The sequence below is a fragment of the Vulpes vulpes genome, chromosome 12 (genome assembly GCF_048418805.1).
Source record: "Vulpes vulpes isolate BD-2025 chromosome 12, VulVul3, whole genome shotgun sequence".
Classification (NCBI taxonomy): domain Eukaryota; kingdom Metazoa; phylum Chordata; class Mammalia; order Carnivora; family Canidae; genus Vulpes; species Vulpes vulpes.
Window position 1 is genome coordinate 113,724,283 of NC_132791.1, and position 22,647 is coordinate 113,746,929.

At 47.9% G+C, this 22,647-nt stretch overlaps 1 protein-coding gene across 4 annotated transcripts in view; it reads right to left on the reverse strand.

Annotated features, from left to right (window-relative positions):
* SORL1 (sortilin related receptor 1) overlaps nucleotides 1–22,647 on the reverse strand; it is a 214,140-nt gene that overhangs the window by 11,234 nt on the left and 180,259 nt on the right. For all 4 annotated transcript variants that reach the window (XM_072729512.1, XM_072729511.1, XM_025999033.2 and 1 more), the window contains exons 32-44: nucleotides 19,048–19,197; nucleotides 16,603–16,734; nucleotides 15,510–15,636; nucleotides 15,174–15,343; nucleotides 12,733–12,845; nucleotides 12,390–12,494; nucleotides 11,554–11,626; nucleotides 8,582–8,664; nucleotides 7,325–7,421; nucleotides 4,760–4,944; nucleotides 2,624–2,743; nucleotides 1,620–1,784; nucleotides 183–357 (exon numbers count right to left, since the gene is read on the reverse strand). In XM_072729512.1, the coding sequence (XP_072585613.1) occupies nucleotides 183–357; nucleotides 1,620–1,784; nucleotides 2,624–2,743; nucleotides 4,760–4,944; nucleotides 7,325–7,421; nucleotides 8,582–8,664; nucleotides 11,554–11,626; nucleotides 12,390–12,494; nucleotides 12,733–12,845; nucleotides 15,174–15,343; nucleotides 15,510–15,636; nucleotides 16,603–16,734; nucleotides 19,048–19,197 (1,695 nt within the window). The remainder of the gene's footprint in view (nucleotides 1–182; nucleotides 358–1,619; nucleotides 1,785–2,623; nucleotides 2,744–4,759; nucleotides 4,945–7,324; nucleotides 7,422–8,581; nucleotides 8,665–11,553; nucleotides 11,627–12,389; nucleotides 12,495–12,732; nucleotides 12,846–15,173; nucleotides 15,344–15,509; nucleotides 15,637–16,602; nucleotides 16,735–19,047; nucleotides 19,198–22,647) is intronic.

The window sequence follows — 22,647 nt, forward strand, 5'->3', positions numbered from 1 at the left end:
ACACAGTGGATGGAGAACAGCCACTCCCGTCCACCACCCTGCAGCCCAGGCACTGGGCCCCCCACCCTGCTGCCCACTGTGGGGGAGTCTGCACCTGGACAGAGGTTCTGTGTCGGCGGGTGTCCTAGCAGCCCTGCAGGTCCCTTGTCGTGTGGAGGGACCCTAACTGCTCTCCCATTTACCTGTGGTGATTTTTATGCTGGAATCTTTACTCATGTTCCCCAGCTGGATGATGATGTGGTATTTCCCTCCGGGCTCCAACTTGTTCAGGGTGTACTCCACGGTACTGTTGCGGGATTTTATTTTGTAGCTCCTATCGCTCTTTCTTATTAGATCTTTAACAGCAATTGCATATAACTGGGACAAGAAAAAAAGAGACCTTCATGGTTACCAGAAACTTGGATTTTCTTTTTATTTTTTATTATTATTATTTTTTTTACTCTTTGCCATTCAGGGGTGGACGATGTAACCAAAGCATGTCAGTGCTGTGACCCACAGCAACAATCTTCTGAGGCCTGCAGCCTGGCTCTGTTCTCTGAAAAGCCTTTGGGGAAGCCGGGTCCGCACCTGGAACAAGCACCTGCTCCCAGAAACGTGCACAGAATTGTTAATTCGACCCAAAAAAATGACCTTGGGAAGTCACTTTTCTCGTGGCTTCTGCACATAGGTGAGAACGGGCACAAGAAGAGTTCTCATTCAGTGTTTAGGGTGACTCCCCAGCAGTCACTGTTCCAAGTGTGGTCAGAAGACACACAAGAGGACAACAAATTCTAGGCACTCCCTGGTTGCCATTTACCTACACAGAGGCAAGGGCAAGTGCAAGGCCATGGGGCAGCTACCAGAAGCCCAACCGCCAGCAACCGAGCACAGAAAACCACCCACCCCCAGGACAAGGGAGAGGCAGGGAAAAGCAGCCTGGGCCAAAGGAAGATGGGAGCTGTTTTCCAGAATTAGTGCCTCTTCTTTTATTTATTTTTTAACTTTAGTTTTTCTGGAGGGGGAGAGGGGCAGAGGGAGACTCTCAAGCAGGCTCCACGCCCAGCCCAGGGCTCTATCTCACGACCCTGAGCTGAAATCAAGACTCGGGACGCTTAACCAACTGAGCCACCCAGGCACCCTTTGCCTCTTCTTTCAGAGCAGGGACCAGCCAGTAAACTTTTTTGTAAAGGTTCAGGTAGAAAATACCTATAGGCTGTGAAGGCCAAATGGTCTGTCCCACAACTATCCAATTCTGCCGTTTGTGGCGTGAAAGCAGTCATGTGACTTGACTGCTCATAGCTTGGTTCTCATAAACTGTACTGACAAAAACAGGCAATGAGCTGCGCTTGGCTGCCAGGCCTTTGTGTGCCAACCCACTTTAGAGGGTCAGGGAAGGGCAGGTGAGACGGCGGACAAGACCCAAGGGACAAACAAATGTAACGGCTGGAAATTATGGAGCTGGGACAACTCAGAAGAGGCGCCTGTAAGGGCCCCATCTTTGGGCACACAGATACGGGGAAGCGACGTCATCCTGCTGAGCTCCTACCGCCCAGCTTTCCTGCCCCATGACGTATCCCTTTCCCCCGCCAACCACGTCAAGAACAGGAAGGGCTGGCTGGATGCCTGGCCCGCTCGCTCACCAGGTCCTGGTCAGGAGCATCATACGGGGACTCCCACTTGATGACAGCAGAGGTTTTGCCGGTACGAACCACATGGAGGTGCCGAGGTGGGAGCCTGCTGTCTGGGATCATCCTCACCACAACATAGTCAGAGGACGGGCCCTGGTAGGGCACCACCACCCGGACCTGAAACCAATACCACAGGGCTGCATGTAGTCGGCACTAAGCCTTTTTTTCCCCCAGCGAAACAAGGACACACGTACATGATTAAAATTCAATCAATATATAACTAGATAGAAAATAGAATTCTCTACCTACCCCAGATGTCTAATCCATTTTCCCAGATATGGCAAGTTTTATGTGCTTCTTTCCAGAAATGCCCTACGCTTAGGTAAACACGGATACATGTGTGTGCATAAGGATGTGCATATGCGTGTATATATGGCCTGCTTTTCTTAATTTTTTTTTACACGAGTATGAAAATATCACACATATCTTTAGGCTCTTCACTTGTTTTACTTCAAAAAAAGCAGAGATTCCTTTTCCACCTTGGTTCTATTTCTTTTGAAGGGTTGCCCTGTATTCTTTTTTTTTTTTTTTTTTCCCTGTATTCTTAACCGGGCTTCTCTTGAGACTCACTGGTTTCAAATCCTCCGCTATCACAATAGTTTACCGAACGCCTTTTTCCACAATATATCTTGGCACACATGTAAAAGTACGTGAGCTAAATTCCTAGTCCTGGAAGTGGAATCTGATGACAGCGGTTTCTCCATTCCTGCAAATGTTTATCCACCTGCCGAGTTCTCAATTCCCCACAACGGAGCTGCAGTCGGTGATGGGGTCATTCTGTTCTTCAAGCAGGAACCTGACGCTTCTACAGGAGAGGAGCCACCCTCCTGCACACACACGGATCCTGGAGTTCTGCTTCCAGCTCCCCAGGTCCTGGGCCTGAGCTTGGAGCCCAGGATTTAAACCATCCCTAAAACACAGAAACTCCTTGGGACTCCCCGGTACGGGAAACTTACCAGAAACAAATACTGCTCATCCCTACTGACAATGACCGTTTTGTTGTGGAGGGAAGTAGTCAAGCTCTTCGGATTGCGGTACAGGTCAAGGAAGGATGTAGCATAGAAAATACCATAAACCTGGCAAACGGGATGAAAAAGGACATCAGCTCAAAGGCCATTCTCTTGACATTCCTAATTGGTGGCCCTGGGAACGGCTTCAGGAGAGCGCAAAAGAGAGAAGTCTTCCTTCTGTGTTTATTTACAGAGAAGGTGCACTGGGCAGGTGCGAATCCCACCACCACCAAGATAAACATGGTGTGCTCTCTGTCCTCAAAGTGCTTGTTTTATTTTTTAATAAAGATATTATTTATTTCAGAAAGAGAGCAAGGAGAGGCAATGAGAGAGGGGGAGGCAGACTTGCAGCTGAGCAGGGAGCCTGACTTGGGGCTCCATCCCAGGACCCCAGGATCATGACCTGAGCCGAAGGCAGACGTTCAGCCGACTGAACCACCCAGGTGCCCCTCAAAATGCTCGTTTCTGGGGAATGAGGGGCAGAGAAGAAAAACGGACACAATTATAAAGGATGAGTTGTAAATACGGAACAAGACATCCTGTAGGAGAAGAGTGGGGTTCTCAGAGCAGGTGGCCTGCTATTTGCAAAGCACGGATGGAAGTGCTGATGGGGGTGGGGGAGCCAGTGTGTTCATGGAGGGCAGCTGAGGAGGGAGCGAAGCCGGGTGGGGATGTGAGGAGCTGCCCAGAAGACACCCACTGCTCCTCTCCTCCTTAGTAGAATCCTGGTCGCTAGCGCGAATTGCCACCTGCAAGAAAATCTCCATTTCCCACCTCCCTGGAAGCCAGGAGAGGCCACGTGACACAAGCAGAGGTGTCCCGTGGGACCTCAGTGAGCTCATGGACATGGAGCGGGGAGCCCTTCCTCCCGCCCTCCTGCTGCCCAGAACACAGAGGCTGGTGTGGCTCCAGACCTCCTGGACCACAAGGTGACTTTGAGGACAGATGCCACAGGCACCTTGGGATCATCCTCAATCAAACCTGCTGTTGTAGAAACCCAGGGATGCTGAAGGGCTCCACCTTCTGCTAAAGAGGAGGGAAATAAAGTGCTGAAGCCATTGTCACTTTCGGCTCTGTTCTATGCAGCCACTCCCAACCCCAATGGTACATGTGGGAGTTTAAAACAGGGCCTGGGGGTTTGATGGGCTTGGAGCGCCCGGGTAAGCACTTGGTCGGGTGGCACAGAAGCACATACAGGCAGGTAAGCTGGGGACCGGAAGAAAGCTGAGCAAGGCTGGAGAGGTCATGGGAACAGGGGCCATGGATCAGGGACAGGCACCAGGATTTCTGAGCCCCAGACAGCTGTGTATGGGAAATAAAGACCAGACTCAGAAAAGCACACATCTGATCACAGTGCCTCAAAATGCATCCATAATGGGGCACCTGGGTAGCTGAGTGGTTGAGCATCTGCCTTCGGCTCAGGTCATGATCCTGGGGTCCTGGGATCGAGTCCCACGTCGGGCTCCCTGTTCAGCCCTCTCTTCCCTGTTCATGTTCTTACTATTTCTGTCCCTCTCAAAAAAATAAGTGGAATCTTTAAAAAAACAAACATAATGACAAAAAAAGAAAAAGAAAGAAAGAAAGAAGAAAAAGAGAAAGAAAAGAAATGAAAGAAAGAAAGAAAGAAAAGAAAGAAAAGAAAGAAAGAAAGAAAGAACCAGTGGAGCGGGGACACTGGGAGGGAGCAGGGGTGGACAGAGCTGGAGAAGCAGCCCAAGAAGGCAACCTGGGGGTGGGGGGGGATCACGTAGGTAGGGAGAGACTGGAGCAACTGTCACTGCTGCTAATGTGTCACCACACCCACGAGCCAAGGTGAGTCCCCAGGCACAGAACACGCCCTCCCCCACCCCCCTTCACACTCACGATCTATTCAATAGCAAAGAGCTCGAGTACATTCTCTCAGACGCCAGGCCAGGTGTGGAAATAGGTAGCAGGTGCCTCTAGAATGTAATACAGAGCTGACAGAGAGGAGAGTTGGTGCTGGGGTGAGAAAGGAGGAAGCAGGAACAGAGAGAGAGGAGAAAGCTCTGGGGCTACCCCCTGGCCCGGCATCAGGGGAGGCGGCCGTCCTGGCTGACTCACCACGTTCCTGGGGCCCGTCCAGGTGCATTCCACTGCAGTCTGATTGATGGCCTTGGCTTTGAGGCTAGGAGCGGGAGGGCGGACTCCCTTGGTCGTGACATGCTCAAATGCCAGAGGACTGTCCCCCAGATCAGTCTTGGCCCAAGCAGAAATCTCATAGGACGTATGAGCAGTCAGATTGGCAACTGTGAAAACAGGGACAAGGAGATGCCGGGAGGGAGCTGGAAGGCGTCAGTCAAGAGTGTGTATCTTGACAAACCAAGAAACAGTCTCTTAACTACAGAGAACAAACTGACATAACCAGAGGGGAGGTGGGGGGGGGGGGATGGGTGACAGGGATTAAGAGCACGCTCATCTTGACGGGCTCTGAGTAATATAGGGAATTGCTGAATCACTATATGGCACATCTGAAACTAATATAATGCTATATGTTAACTACGCTGGAATTAAAAATTTAGTGAAAAAAGAATTGTTTTGATATATAAAGTCCTACTTTTTAAGCCTTTTTTTTTTTAAATTAAAAAAAAAAAATCTCTGCACCCAACGTGGGGGCTTGAACTCATGACCCCTGAGATCTCAAGTTGTAGGCTCTTCTGACCGAACCAGCCAGGTGCCCTGATACCCTATTTCTTACTGTAATCTCTCAATTTAAGTGAGTCTCAAATGCTCACGTAGGAATTTTCATCATTTTACACATTCATCCCAGCATTACTTACTGACAACTACTACACATAATACACTCGCATGGGCAGATTTAAAGCTGACCATCTGGGGGTATAAACTGGGACAACACTCCTAGAGAGCCATTTGGCCTTGGGTAAATGTCTTAAAATTCTGCAAGGTCTTCATCCAGATTTCCCATGGAATCAGGGCGAGCAAACATCTTTGGGACATTACGTCACACATCACGTATACATGATCCGATTGCCCAGAGACAAAGCAATGGTTAAATAGCGTGTATTCCACGAACTACTGTGCAGCCACTCAAAGTTGTCTCCAGGAATATTTAACAAGAGTAGAAAATTCTTACAACTTCACATAAAGTGAGAATGGCAGGATACAAAACTAAGTTGACTCCTGAATAACATGGGTTTGAACCTATGCGGGTTTATTCATATTCGAGGTTTTTTTGTTTGTTTGTTTTTTAATGGCCCAGTGCTGTAAATGTATTTTCTCTTCCTTATAATTTTCTTAACAACCTTTTCTTGGGGCACCTGGGTAGCTCAGTGGTTAAGCATCTGCCTTCAGCTCATGTCATGTTCCCGGGGTCCTGGGATCAAGACCCACATCAGGTTCCCCGCAGGGAATCTGCTTCTTCCTCTGCCTGTGTCTCTGCCTCTCTCTCTCTCTGTCTCTGTCTCTCATGAATAAATAAATAAAATCTTTAAAACATAAAAGGAGTATTTTCTTTTCAGGGTGCCTCGTTGGTGGAGTTGATTTAACCTCCAACTCTTGGGTTTCGGCTCTGAGCACAATCTCAGGGTCGTGGGATCAAGCCCCACGTCAGGCACAGAGTTTGCTTAAGACTATCTCTCCCTCACCCCTTCCCTTCAGAGACAAATAAATACTTTCTTTTCTGTAGCTTACTTTATTGTAAGAACAGTACAGAATACACAGAGCATACAAAATATGTGTTAATCAACTGTTTATGCGATCAGTAAGACTTCTGGTCAACAGCAGCCTGTGAGTAGTTAAGTTTTGGGGGGGAGTTAAAAGTTAAAGGGTCAGAGCCGTCTGACCCCCGACTGTTCAGGGTCATCTATACTCAAACTAAGTCCATTTCCTTGTTTGTAAACTGGAAAAACAATAACAACAACAACAACAACAACAGCACTGAGCAGCTGCTACTGCACAGATTAAAAAAAGAAAACACCTGTAAAGTGTTTGGCATGATGCCTGGCATCAAGCTAGCCTTTAATATAATTCAGGCACTAGCTAAGAAGACTATTGTTGCTGATTCTCCCAATTTCTATCAGTGCAACGTTGAGACAGTGAGATCAGAGCCTTGGGAATTAAAAAGACGTGGGTTCCAGTGCCGTCACCTTCTGTGGGAATTAACTTTCTCAACCGTGGGTTCTCATCGGTGACATGAGCATATCCCACGGAATTATTATTGGGGTTATATAAAACGGTACACACAGAACACCTGCGGAAAGGCCTACTGCAGCAGGTGCACAGATACAAGAGGGAGTGGGACACCACCTTCCCTCCTCCCTCAGTTCAGTTTGTGCATTCATTCAACAAAAACGTGCGCCAAGTACCGACTATGCACCACGCCCTGCACGCTTCACATACGTAAAGGAGGAGCAAACCCCACCAGAAAGGAGGGGCAGGCAGCCCACTCTCAGAACTTTCTTTAGGAACTCCAAAATCATCAGTACAGGCCTCTTTCCAGGAGCTAGGGAAGCAGGCTGAGGAGCCACTGAGGGGACCCTCCCCCAGAGGCAGTGCCTCCACTCTGCCCACCCAGAACTGCAGCCCCCACACAAGCTCTGCTGCTGTGGGAAGTACTGGAGTCCCTACTCCCTGCAACCACTTGCACACCAACTGGCCTCAAGGTGTTACCTTTGTGTGACAAGATGCTCCCCCGGAAGTTCAAAGTTTTCTTCTCTTGTTTGTGGGTGTCAAATGCCCAGCAGAGGTTCACCACGTAGCCATTCACCTGCCAGCAACCATGAAACATGTTATGGGAACAGTACACAGCCAGGGAGCCCAGCAAAGACAAAAGGCACCCCTTTGCTATTGCTGCTCTAGGCCTCGCCTTTCTTAGGATGGACAGGTTGTTTCTTGGTTCCATGTGTGCTATCGCTGGATCGTTATACTGCGCCTACCTCTAAAAACAAACATGGGACTATTTATAATACACAATATAGATGTGATGAAACCAAAAAAACTGATGCAGCATAAAAGGGACAACAGCCAATTCATAATGGCAGAAAAAGGAAAAACCTTAAAGATAATTCCATTATGGCAATTACGGATACCTCGGGTGATCCTTGCAGTCAAGGCCAAGAGGTCAGTGCAAAAGGAGCTTCCTTAGCTCCCACTGTCCTCGGCTCATAAAATGATGTGATCTAAAGATCTTTAAATATGGGGAAGTGACAAAAAAATAAAAACGCTTTTAAGAGCAAAGACGATATAGAGACGTGTATACGAAAGCCATGGCTTGCAGCAACGGTCTCCGAAGCCAAGGGCAGGCCACCGAACTGTGGTTCAGTAAACGGCACGAGTGCTCATCGCTTGGAAGCTCTGTCCCACCACAGCTTCACAGACAGGGAGGGATGGGAGGAAAAATGGTTAAGACAGAACATTATGGGAGGTGCATCTCCACTTGGAAAACCACAGGCGCAAAGGGGGTCACAGCGGTGCTGGCTCGCAGACAGGCCGCGCGGAGGGGACGGTGGCGCGTGAAGGGGAAGACGCGGAGTGGCTGTAAGTGGGCATGTTTCTCAGGTATCTGACTCTTTCACTGTGGGAACCTCTGCATTAGTGCTTAGCACCAGGAAATCCAATAAAGCTGAAAATTACAGGGCATACATATTCTGTTAACACCAACTCTTTATTTGCACTGTAGCTGTGAACCATTTAATTATACGGTTTAAGAAAAGAAGAAAAAAAAAAAAGGCACCAGGCTGAGGCAGAGTAATTACACGAGAAGACTCACGTTGTTCTTTACGGGGGAAGGAACCAACCTCGTCGTGGGATTTTGGTCTTACTGGACCAAGCCATCCGTTTTTCTTAATCGTACCATTCCAGGCTGCAGCGAGCAATTCCCCAGCTAGGAGAGCCCACCCACCCGCCAGTTTGGAAGTCCAACGTTACCTTGACGTCGCTCTCCATGGTCAGGGTAAAGCTTAGGAAATTCTCACCAAAGCTGTCGATGTGGATGTCTGGGGGTGGGATCACTAGAAGCGAAAAGGTGAAGAGAAACCACATGATGAAAAGTGAGGAAGGCAGGACCTAACAGTTTTCAAGTCAACAGACACAGCGGTCCTGGAGCAGGGGAAGAAAGGGCATTTCTCTGGCTGCTTCCACTCGTCGCTTTTACCACTGTCGTCCTGACACTGAGCGGGGGGGTCCGCAGTTGCCTGGCGAACACACGACTACCTTGGCTCCGTCAGCTATCCTGGCAATTAGGTCAAGCATAAAAGTTCCATTATGTCGATGCCCCCAGGCAGCCAGGCTGCGGCCTGGTTCTGAAACATGCCACCTCTCCTGGCACTCACCAAGTCCTATGGCCCCTGGCCCTCCTCGAAAGTTGAGGGCACGATACATCGGAAGGCATAAATCGTCAACACCCATGTGGTAAGATGGAAAGCATGGGGTTCTGAAGTCCAGTAAACTTGAGTTCAAATTCCCATTTAGACACTAAGCAACTGCACACGCTACTTATCTTTATACTGTTACCTCAGCGTTCCCTTTCTTTCCGTTTCCAATAAAGTCCCTCCCATCTATGACAGATTAAGGAACTGGTAAGTCAGTGGCAGGGCCGAGATGAAAGCGGCAGAGAGAAAAAGACCTCTCTTGGGTCAAGTAACGAGCAGAGAGAAAAAGATCTCTCTTGGGTCAAGTAACGAGAGCGGGGTGCTCATCACTTGGAAGGTCTGCCCACAAGGTGGCGGACCGTGCTGTGTCAGGGCTCCATGGGACAACCGCTATCAGAAGACAGTATTTATTTATTTTTAAAGATTTTACTTACTTATTTGAGAGAGAGAGAGCAAGTGCTCACTCAATAGAAGGAGAGGGAGAGGGAGAAGCAGAATCCCTGCTAGGGAGCCAGACATGGGGTTCGATCCCAGGACCTGGAGATCATAACATGAGTCGAAGGCAGATGCTTAACAGACTGAGACACCCAGGCGCCCCGGAAGACAGTATTTAAACGACAACTTGTACACTTGATTGAATGGCACATAAGCATCTTATACAGGCAAGAGACACTCAAAGGAGTGGGTGAGATTTGGTGGCAAAAGAGATGTACCAAAATCTAGAGGAGTCCCTCTGGATGATCAACCACATAATAAGAGTGGGCGTGAGGAAGAAGAGACGACATTAGGAGTTTCAGGCGCCAACTCAGAGCAAAACAGTGCAGGTGCTGCTGTCATGCCAACCTGAATCATAACCATGGTGACTGGGGAGAGGTCACAATCCTTCCCAAAGCCCAGCTTCCTTAGCTACAAAATGAGCAGAAGAATACTTACAGGACCGATCAGGATTAAAGGAGATCATGTCATGTAAAACAACGAGCACGGAGCTGAGTACGTTTAAGTGCTCAACTAATGGTTCCTTCTCTCGTTGCTGTTATTAATTCACCACATGCACTAACGAACGTGGCTGATGCCACTGCTGTGTTTGTCCTCTGGGTTACGTCATGACGACACAGGATCACAGGGTCACAGACGGAACACGACACACACTGTCTGACCCAGCACCCGTGGCCTCCTGTACACACTCTAGCCAAAACCCGCAGGAAGAGTGAGGTTTGCCATCAAAATCATACAAAAGAAGTTCAAGAGACTTTCCACGGCACCTGTGATTTGTGTTCAGGGAATTCAAGGTACGTGTCTTACTGCTGCCCTTCTAGTATCACTTCTTCTCAGTACGTACGACCAGGATGTTTTGATCGATTTTGTAGAGGGGGAATGACAAGACAATGAAAACTCGAAGCGAGTGTGCACTCAGTACACTTTTTCTAACGAGCCCCAGGCACCCTGTCACGAAGACTCGCTGGCCTCACTAAGCTTGACTGCCTCCTGCCCTGATCTCAAGGAGCCCAAATTTTAAAGGCAATCAGATCGTGACTCTCCATAACCCACTGCCTATTTCTCATAGGCTCAGGTTAAAATAAAAACCTCCAACCACATGCCATTCCAGGTAACACATGTACCTAGAAACAAAAGCGACGAGTGCTGAGGCCAAGTCCAGGAAACCGTTCAGGAATGCAAGCAGTAGTGCTGTCCCCCCAAGCGTGCCAGACTCCTTCCTTTTCATGGCTTTAACTCACCCCTCAACTATTTCATTCTCCTCGACACCAGTGAGAGTGGAGGAAACCAGACCAGTCCCCCCCGCCCCCCTTGCCAGGCACGCGCACAAGCAGGACAGTGCAGAGGGGGGCATGTGTCTCGGCCCAGGGGAAGGAGGGCAGTTCGGTGGTTAAATGCTCAGGCTTTGGAGTCAGGGGGGATCGGGCTCCCATCCCCGCTCTCTGCCATTTACTGTGTGGGAAGTACCTTAACTTGTCTCTGGCTCTTTATGTGTTCTAATGGTTGTTCTGAGGGTGCTAAGGGTTCAACGAGATGGGCTGATGTACACAAAGCAGTGAGCACTCACTAGTGCCGGGCCCTTGGCAAGCCGTCGGCTATCACTGAGATCGGCTCCAGTGCTAGCAACTACTGCCTACACATCGTTTGTCAGTGTCACTGGGGAATTAACAAGGGCCAGCATGGAGCTCTCACAAACACCATGAACAGACACGTACGAAATCACCTGTATCCATCACAAGAGGGAAGGAGAACTTTGGATGTGGATTTTGCGCGTGAGCACAAGAGCTGGGCTTGCTGGTCTCTGGAAATCCCTCTGTACGTTTGCACCATAAGAAATGCTCGGCTCTAGGAGCAGGAGTACATTCAACAGCCCCCAAAGAAACTCTATCTAGAGCACTAACCCCTGGAAACGTGTGCATGTTGGGGGGAAGGAGGTGGCCTGAAGTTCTCTGTGCTCCATTTGCCAGTCCCACGGAATGTCCTTTCCCAAAAGCTTCTATCTTCTCTAAATCTGCAACTGCTGAAATCACGTACCTTTTCCTTTAACAGTGGTAATGGATTTAGAGTCGCTCCAGTTTCCCACTCCACGGCTCGTCACCGCAGCCACCTTTGCAAATCAGAACGTGGATTAGTATAAGGTAAAGGCAATACACCTTACGGCAAGGGTTCCAAATGAGCTATGGGGCTGAGACTCTGGCAATGAGGGTGGGCAAGCATTCTAGGCAGGGAGATCCCGGACCCTCAGAGGTCCCAGCAACTGCAACAACACGGGCAAGGAGACAAGAGGAATCTGGGCAGAGGGAGCCGCGACGGTGCAGACGTGATGGCATTTCTGTTGACTGACAGACCTTGAGGTTCTTCTATGCAGGGAGGGGAGGTAGTGCGTGTGCCCTAGTGGGTCCATACAGATACGTGTAAACATACACACATATGAGACACACTGCCATAGAGTCTGTCCCAACAAACATTTTCTGCACAAAATTTCCCTCTTTTCTGCTAAAGGTATTGATATATGGCATCAGATCCCTACGACAGTGGCTTGTAAGCGCCACTTACCATAGCTCTGCATCACCCTGCAGCTAAGGAGAAGCAGAAATGTCGTAGGTGCAAAAGCGTAGGAGCTGGCACGCTATAGCAGAAAATCTGGGTTAGAAGCAGGCAAAGCTCATTACCATCAATTCTCGGCTACCCAAGGGAAGTCTGATTTCAAGTTCTCCATGGCACTGGTTTAAGGCACTGACAAGATGATGACGTCCCAGAGCAAGGGGCTGGGGATCTAGCAGATGAGTGGTAAGAATCTCATAAAGGTGAGCACGGAGTTCTCGTGCCCTAAGACTGCCCAACAGGCTGAAGTGGGTGCTAATACTCACTCTGACCGTATACGGAGCGTTGACCAACAAATTCTTTATTTCGGTAAAGTTGCTAACAGCCCTCTGGGAGGCCCACATCTTGGAACCACTCCTGCTGTATTCCACCTACAGTGAAAGGAAGAAATCATTAGTAAGGCAACCGATGGTCCGAGACATCCCAATACCTTTACAAGGAGGCAGGAGGAGGGCAGGGGCGAGATGCAAAATGTTCTAGAGGGTGGGATCGCTGTTCACCAGGCTTCTCCAAATCAAGTCCTAGTCACACACAGCACATTCCTGCTCCGGCAGGACCCAGAAGTCTGTTCACACAGACACATGCGGCCCGCTCCTAGAAGTTACTTACAATGTACTCTCGAATGAGGCCATGGGTGTGGGTGGGAGGGATCCAGTGGGCCACGATCACGCCTTCCTCTTCCCTGTGGAGTGACAGCTGGAGATTCTGAGGGGCGTCTGGCACTAGGAAAGAGTCAACTTGGGGTTAAAACCCATCTGTGTACTGGTAAATGGGAGGAACTTTCCTGAGATGGGAACAAAGACTAAGAAGAAGCTAGAGCTAGCACTGGAACCTGTCCACTAGTAAAGGCTGTACGCTTGGTCTTCCCATCGACAAATCTGTCCTCTCTTCCAGAATGTGAGGTGTGCCGAGTGCCCATCAGGTCGTGGCGTAGTCAAGTGTGATGTGAGTGGATGGCTCACCATGATGTGGCTGCGGGCTGTAATCACCTGCCGGCACTAGGCCTTCAGTGCCCAGATCTTAACTGCCAAGGTCAATGCCCGCTGCCTCGACGTCTCATCCAACCCGAGTATCATGGGCATGGCCACAAAGGAATGAGACTTACTTTCTAACAGCACAGAACACCTATACCCAAACAAATGGGGTCACCTTCCAAGAGGGCTCCTCTGTGACTTTAGTGCTGGCATTGTCAAGATATTTCTGATCTTCTCTTTTGTGATTGCTCAGGGCCGGGTTGGAAGCCACACACGAAAACCACTCACAATACTTTCTAGTCAAACTTGATTCTGACGGCAGAGGACGTATCCACATCGATAATGCACAGAGGATGAACGTTATGGGTTGAACACTGCCCACCACCCTCCTGCACACAGGATCAACAGGAGGGAGGCCTCAGAAGAAACGTCCCTGCTGGCACCTTGATCTCAGACTCCTAGCTTCTAGAACTGTGAGAAAATAAATTTCTGTTGTATCAGTCCCCCAGTCTACAGTACTTGGTTACGGAAGCCCCAGCAAACTAACACAATGAATATTCATCAACAATCGGAGACTTGAGCCCTGGCAGGACGGCGTCTCATTCATCTCTGCACCTCCAGTATCTAACATAACACCTGAGCAACGTGAGGTGCTCAGCTAAGAGCTGTGGAGAGAAAACCAACGAGTGGCCTATTTCAAAGACAGCTCCATAGTGTCAAGGATTTAGCTAAGCTTCTCCACGGTGTTGCTGCCTCAGCTTCCATTTTGTCCAGCCAAGCAGCCCGCAGGGATCCTAAACGGACACTGGTCCCTTATGCAAGCGTGTGCTCCAGACGGCAGCCTGCGGACTCACAAGCAAATGTGAGCTCCTGATATGACTTCCCATCTGCCCATGTTTATCGATAAAGTCTCCCCGGCCTCCCAGGACCTTCCCCTGTGAGCCCCACAAAGCTTTATCCAAACCCCCCTCTTTTTTGGCTTGAATTGACCAATGCAGCCTTAGCACAGGAACCCCAATGTACTATGCCCATCAGTCCTAAAAAAAAGCATGTGCCCAGATCCTGCACTCTGCCTGCATCCTGCCTTTACCTGTGCCCGAGGGGTCACACGGGGTATGCTGTGACTTCCTCTGGGACCTATGAATGACACACTTCTCTATTTCAATTTTCCCTTGCGGTCTTTTGTGGACCATCTGACACTCCAGGGCTCTACTAAGCCAATGTTAATTTAGCAAAATCAGAATGCACAGGTATTGGCAAGTTTTGTCCTGCCTAGAACCTCCCTGCTTTCTCTAGGTGCCCCTAGTAGCTATCCTGCCCTCATGCTGGAATCACCCCCTTCTTCAAGGAGCCCTGGGGTTCCCCCTCCTTTTTTTTTTTTTTTTAAGAATGGCACGGAAGCCTAGATCTTAGTGATAGATGTGCTTACCGCTACTAAAGCGTCACCTGTCTGGGCCTTCTTAGCTGACAAAGCAAGGAAGTATATACGTGATACCAACCTGCCTCCATACATGCATCTGTAACTATTTTACGGGTGAGCATCTGCAGGAATGTTAAAATCTGCACGAGTTCATGTGGGTGCCTCCAACCGTAACCCAAATGTAAGCACAGGCATTCGCAGATGGAAAGTTCCCAAGACCTTGGGAATGATGTCAGCTACCGTGAAAGGCAAGGAAGCAAGGAACTCTCTAGGGCAATATGACTTTTGGTGAAATTCTTGAAAACCGAGCCTTAATACTCCTGACACACCTCATATTTTAACAGTGATGATCTACACAAATACCAAGTGCTGGGAAATACGTGGAAGGGAAGGTAGAGACGGGAACTGGAGAAGCAGAAGGTGGCAACGTTGGGCACGATCTGAAATTAACTTCGGACAGAGGCAAAACACCCCATGACGTAATAAGGGAAATGCATGCTCAACAACTCAGGCAGGACCATTAAACTCCACTACACCTCTTCTGTGTATGTGAGGCACATATCATTATGTTCCCACACTCGTGACCATCCTTGGAAAACTCTGCAAATCCCAAAGAAGGTCCTGGACATGCCATAAAAATAAACTAGAATACTTACATCCTTCTGGGGTTCTCAGAGTCACGAAGTCGTTGGTGTTGTGCACTTTGCTCAGACACTGGACCTGGACTTTAACCTGATACGTGGTGTCTGGCTTCAAGACTTTTAATATCATGTTTGTTTTATTGCTGTGGGTCTCCACGGTCTTCCAAATGCCCTCTCCAACCACCCTGGTCAAAAGAAGAAAGATACCGTGGCATCAAAGTGGCAGGGGGGGTCACAGGGACACCAGCCTCAGTTAATGAAGAGCCACTCTGCACACACCACAAGAGTTATAGAACACCCCGTGGTGATAAGAACATTGTTTTCTTCTCTCATGGCAAAGACGGAACCCACCTGTAGTAGACGTTATAGACACAAGAAGCAGAGGGCATCTTCTTGGGCCGTATCCAGGTCAAAGTGACATCCCCAGAGAAGTCGGCCGTCCACTGAAGATTCTGTACCTTGTATACAGTTAGTTCATCTAGAGAGATGAAGGGGGAAAGGGAAAGAAAGTTGTATCTCACAAATCCTTGGGTTTCAAAAGATCTCAGAGGTCCCTTGATTTTTAGGGAGACCTACCATGATCTAGATTGTCAGGCTATGGTCAGCATCTTAAGAGATCAGAAAAAAAGAGTAAAAATTTGAAAACCTCCCTATATAACTTCTCCCAGGGTCTCCTAAATTTCCAATCACAATATTTTCCTTGCATTTCACCTCCTCGTCTGTACTGAGATAAGCCTGTTTCTCAACAGGGAGTTCTACGGGTCCAGAGATGACGTGAGAGCAGGATGTCACTGCTACAGATCGAATGTGTGTGTCCCACAAAATTCATATGCTGAAACCCAATCCCCAACGTGATGGGATTAGGAGGTGGGGCCTTTGGGAGTCTTCACGAATGAGATCAGTGTCCTCATAAACGCGGCCCCAGAGAGCTCCCTCACCCCTGCCACCACGTGAGGACAGAGGGAAGACGGCCGTCTATGAACCAGGAAACGGGCCCTCACCAGACGTGGAATCTGCTGGTGCTCTGATCTTGGGCTTCCAGCCTCCAGAACTGAGAGTACTTCTCAAAGTTTCTGTTGTTTATAAGCCATTCAGTCTGTGGGGTTCTATCATGGCAGCCCAAAAGGACCAGGACAATGACCAAATACCTTCCAGACAGAAGGACTGCGTTCATCCCACCACAAAGCCTGAGGCCCTGGGAGCATGGTGCACCCACACGACGTGGGACACGTCCACAGAAAACAAATGCAAGACCAGTGCTTCCCTCACAGGGATGAATGAGGTCAAGCTACACCAGAGCAGGACAAGCCTCATTCACCAAGTGCTCCAATACTGGGCAAAAAAGGGATCTCCTCTTCAGACCGAGGAGAGGCTCACAAGGTTCCCGGCAGAGTGCACGTGGGGTCCAGGCTGAGCCCAGGGCCCGAGGAGGGGTGGCACTCACCGCTGCAGTCCCTCTCGTCACTCTCGTCCGAGCAGTCCAGGAAGCCATCGCAACGCTCGGAGAGCACGATGCAGGCCTCGCCGTCCTCACATTTGAACTCCCTGCTCATGCAGGTCAAGGTGCTGTGTGTGGCTGCAACACAGGGGAGGGCACGTTGTGGTGATGGTTGATCATGTTTAGGAAAAGTGGTGTCCACTCGTCAGCTTCTGACTCAAAATATGCCTCTGGGATGAGGAGTAATAACCCCCACAGTGCCTCTGTGATGCCTCCTTATTTGACATTAACAACTGGAATCTACCTTCAGGAAGAGGAAGAGCTTTGGGGTCAAATGACCTAGAGTGGATGCAATAATTTATAAGCTTCACAGTGATGCACTAGAATTGGCCAGGGTTCCAAACTCCTAGAAGTCTCAGAACAAAGAATCCTGTTTTCTGTCTGAAGCATGGCACCCACTTCTAAAAACCACACTTTGAGATGCAGGTAGAAAATTGGATAATGTTCTCATGAGAGAACCAGCATGGTCAAAAGAAATGGATAATGGATCCAGAGATATGTTCCTAGAGACAAAAAGATTCAGGGGGTCAGGTGGGACGGAATGTTACAGCTATTCTCAACTGGCAAGTGCTCATGTGAAGGAAGAATTAAACTTTGCATGTCTCTCGTGTGGAGGTACAGACTTCAATTAAATATACTTTTAAAAGGGCTCTCTGCTATTGTCAGTGAAAGAAAGGAAATGCGAGGCTTTTTACAAACTATAATCCTCCACCTTCTGGAAAATCATTTTATTATAGAGCCCTGTTAAATGCGGAGCTGAAATTGGTGTGTCTTGGGGAGGTTGGAAAGGAGGCTTGGTTACAAATAAAATTGCATTAGAGCATTTAGAAAACGTTTGAGACCCACTAATATAAGAAACCCAAGATGGAATTCATCCTTCCATCTATCTACCTACCCATTTGCTCACCCATTTATCCATCCATTCAACTAGTCATCCCTTATCCACCCATCCACCTACCCCTCCATTTATCCATCCACCCATCCATCCATCTACCTATCCACTCATCTACCCAACCATCCACCCATCCAGTGAATATTCACATGGAGGGCCTACCATGAATCAGGTGCTGTTCAAGATGCTAAGAATATGGTGATGTGTAAAACAAAGGACCTACCCTCACAGGGCTTACTTTCTATTGAGAGAAACAGCAAATAAACAACTCTGTTATTTTAGATAGTGATTAAAGACTACAAAAAAACCTAAAGAAAGAAATAGTAACACAATGATGGGCAGAGGTCATTTCATATAGAATAGTCAGGAAGAAACTCCATGAAGGGCATTGTTTTAGAAAAATACTAAGATCCCCATGCCAGAATTATTCCACATGATAAAATATATCCAAACAACAGGTGAGTAGTAAAGCAGGTGGACGTTTGAGGTTTCTTTACAAAACACGTCTCGATGTTTGTTTTAAAGTGGGAAAATATAGGTTTTAGAAATAGAGAATACGGCTGCTATTAATCTCTGAAAATTCTTAAGCTGATAATTAAACAGATGATTCACAGGCGCTGGAAGAGAACATGGTGGCCTTTAGGGGCCAGCTTCTCTAAGAACGATCCCGTCATGCTAATCTCATTTCTTTTTTTGACAGGGCTCTCAGACTAACGGATGGAAGAAGACTGGAAATAGAGCACATCTTGATTTTAAGACCCCTAACCTAGCAACATCCTTATGAATGAGGCCAATTTGGAGCAGGTTAAAGAAACTTATTTAAAGAATACCAACTAATGATTTAATCTCACTCAGGAGGAAGATCCTATTTTATTGCCTCTGTTAATTCTTTTTTCTTTTATTTTTTTTTTAAGATTTTATTTATTTATTCATGAGAGACACACAGAGAGAGGCAGAGACACAGGCAGAGGGAGAAGCAGGCTCCTGGCAGGGAGCCCAGTGTAGGTCTGGATCCCAGGACCTCCGGATCACGCCCTGAGCTGAAGGCAGACGCTCAACCACTGAGCCACCCAGGTGCCCCTGTTAATTATTTTCAAAGCTCATCTTACTGTGCGGTTACTTGTTTGGATGAAATGTTCCTACTCTGATTTTGGGAAACGTGGGGTCAATCTGCCCTGTGATTTTGACATCCCAAAGGTCCATCTGAATTTTACCCTACTCCCTGGACTCCCCCTGTTATTTCAGAGTATTTCACTATAAGAACTTTGAATGTGGCATGATGTAAAGGTCACAAGCTTTGGGGGGAGAAAAAAATTACTACATAGATATCCCAGTCTGGTACTGATGAGGTGTTCTTCTCTGAAGCTGATTTTCCCATCTCTAAAATGGAGATAATAGCAAAATCACAAGGTTATTATGAGAAACAAAGCCCTAAGTAATGGGGTCTCCTGCTCTCTAGAAATCCTCCCCGAGTGGTGAATTCCTCTGAGACTACTCACGGCAGTTGGCCTCGTCCTGGCCATCCTGGCAATCCTGGTGGCCATCACAGCGCTTCCAGTTGGGGATACATTTCTTTGGTTGGCGGCATTCAAATTCAAATCGGTCACAGAGCCCACGGTGAGTGGGAACAGAGGCAGTAGTGACATTTGCTGGAAGAAAAGATTTTGAAAATTCACTTTTTGGTAGCCAGGGAGCTGGCCAACAAGAGCAACCAACTCAACACATTAGGAAGTTCAGGGACCTCCAGTGCTTTCGGAATTTCAATAGGGACATGGAGACACAACGTGTGAGCTCTGGATAAGGAAGGCAGATCGACCAGACACAGCTATTGAATTTGGAAGCCAAGACGCAGACAGTGGTAAGTGACTCAAGAGACCAGAGGAGGCTGTACCCCATCCTAAGTAGTCACAGCACAAAGCAAAGAACCCACAAGATAGACATCGCAGAATCTTCAAAAAGCTGGAAAGTGGCATCTCTGAACTGGCAGAGAAGAGGGAGAAAGACAGGAAGGGAACAAACTGAAGAGTGTCTGAGTAGCAGCAAGATCCCTTGCATCCCCTGGCCCTACCGGCCCTATGAGGCAATCACCCCGGATGTCACACCCACAAAAGCCTGGAGGATTATTATGTGGAGGGTAAAAAGGCTGGTTAGACAGGCCTAATGAAGAACAAGACTGTCATACAGAAGAGAGGGGGTAAACCCGCAGATTGCTGAATGTGGGGCCCTGGCCCCCATCCTCATAAGCAAGGACATCTTTATTCTCTAGACAGGAGGACGTACAAATCTTCTCTGGGGAAACTGAGCAGCCTTGGAGCAAATCCTCAAGCAACCCAGATCAAGAGTTCCCCAACAAATAGCCCAACCATGAAACTCAGAGCCAGCAGGCCAACCCGTGTGCAGAATCTCTTGTGTTTTTATCACCACCCTCAGACACAAGCAAGCCAGGATTATTTGGGGAAAACCTTTGACATGAAAGACAGAAATGGGCACACACCCCTTCCCTGCAAAAAATAAAATTTGGAGGAAATAGTGAGTTAGTAAGAAGAAATTCTCAAATGTAAATATCCTTACTACACTCAGAATGAAAGAATATAGATTTCTGCATGAAAAAAGGACAAGATGTCATGAAAAAGGAATAGTACTAGAAATGCCAAAGCTCCTAAAAATAAAACCATGGTAATTGTAATGGAAAACTCAGAAGCAGAGCTAGAAGATGGAGCTGAATCTCCCAGAAAACAGAGCCGGGGGAGCGGAGGGGTGGAGGAAGAAAGAGATAAATTAAAAAATAGAAAAGGGACAGGACCACATCAGTAGATTTAAAGTATGAATGACAAGAGTTCCAGGAAGAAAGAAAAAACAGAAAAGATCATTCATAGTATATTTCAATGGTGTTACACTATATGTTGGCAAATCAAATGTATAAAATACATATTAAAAAAAGAATATTTCAAGAAAAATTCCTCAAACTCAAACACGGAAGTTTCTGGAATGAAAGAGCCTATCAGTGTGTCCATCCACCACAATGATGGAGAGGGACCCACATCAAAGCACCTCATTGTGGAATTTCAAAACACCAGAGCCAAAGGGAATAGCCCTATAAGCTTCCAGCGAGTAAAAACATGTGACATGCAAAAGTTCTGAATCAAATGCTTTGGATTTCCCAAGACCTGCTCGATCACAGTGGAGCAATACCTTCAAAATTATGAAGGAGCATTACTGGCAACCTAGATTTCCAAACCCACACCAACAACGATCACTCACATCTGAAGACAGAAGAAAAACACTTTCAGATAAGCAAGACCTCATTGGTGCCTCCCACGTTCCCTTTCCCAGGGAACCTTCTGGAAAATGTGCTCTACCAAAAAAATGGGATTAAACTTGAAAAAAAGAGAGAGAGATAAGAGAGACACAGAGACAGAAGGAGGGAGGGAAGGGAAAGAGAGAGAGGGAAGGAAATCTGGGATATAGAAAGCAGTAGCTCCAACAGAACAAAAATAAAACAAGTCCTTGGGATGGAGAAGCCGCATCCGGCGAGCCACTTGGGGCCCAGGCATAGAGAGCAACCAGCACAAGCCCAAGCAGCAGCTCAGGAGACAAAGTGAAGGCTGTCCTCTCTGGGTCCCTGGCCACCCTGCCACCATATTCAACATCTGATAGAACTACTAAAGGGTGTGCTCCAACAACACAAGGAGTAAAGCAAGAAAAGACTCGAGACCCAGGAAACCATGAATCTACACCAGGAGAAAGGCAAAGGGACTCCCAAGGAGGGCAGTGAAGACCCAGGGGAGGGGCACACAGCAGGCAGAGAGAACTCAGCACAGAGATGAGGGCCCGGGCTATTAGAAGGGACGCCCCCAAGAGAAACTGTGGGGCTGAGAAATGAGTGATATGGTGACCCTGTGGAAGGCAGCCCTCGGAGGCTACCGGGATGGGGAAAGCATTACCAAATGGCATATGGTAACCTGTGCCAACAAATAAAACTACAAAAACCAATTACTAACTTTGGGATCCTGTGTATATCCCATGGTTTTAACTGGATTTTCAAAGGGGCCCCTCCGCCCCCTAGAACCACTCTGCTAAAACAGGGTGCCTGGGGAAAAGTGGTAAAAAAAATGAGGCCAGAAAGCCAGGCCGAGGCCCATCATGGCACTAATGCTTGGACGGTCAGGGGGCTGCAGAAGGTTCCAGACTGGGGAAGACATGATCATGCATCCGGACGCAGCCTGTCGGAAGGCTAACTGTACAGGGGAGAGCACAAGGCCCAGAGACCAGTTAGGAGACTTGCAGTGCAGAAACCAGACCTACGAGCGAGAGACAACTCAAATTAAATTTGTACTGATGACGTACTTACAAAAGAAATCACAGGAGTTGAATGAAAGATCGAAATAGGATCTGCTCCCTGGATGAGGCGGGGTTTGCTACAGCCTGTTAATACCTTTTACAGAGTTTCAATAAAGCAAAAAAAAATTTTGAAAGAGGAATCAAGTCACTCAACAGATAGGGGGGTCTTGGGGGGCCAAGAACAGAGATAAGAAAAATTTATTTTTTTACAAAATTTGTTTTCAATTGAGAAGCATTTACAGGATGGTGACTATTTGCCTATTACTGTGATAAACACAGTGGGGGATTCAACATAGTAGGCAGCACGATGTCAAGACATGAGGTCTGTAATAATTGTTTGGAAAAGAAATATTCCCGTGCAGGCAACAACCAGAAAGCAGCATATGGCGGATCATAGGGAAGAATCAAAAGGACAACAGGTGGGTATGAGACTGGAACAGAGATCAGGACCCTGACAGGATCCAGTGATAGCTCCACAGGGGTGGGCTTGCGGGAGAAAGTAATGGTGCACTTGCTCCAAGCGGGAATCTCAAACTTTGGTGACCCTGCCCATCACGTGGGGAGCTCCTGAGCTCCACACAGAAATCCTAATTCCGCATTTTTTTACAAACACCCCATGTGATCCCATTACAGGTGGTCTAGTATGGGAACGTCCTTTGATGATCACCAGTGATATATCAAGGTCTCTCTTAGCTACAAAATCTGTGCTCCTGTCTGCTGGGACGGACAGCGGGTCTCAAGGAGAGGGGGCCAGTGGG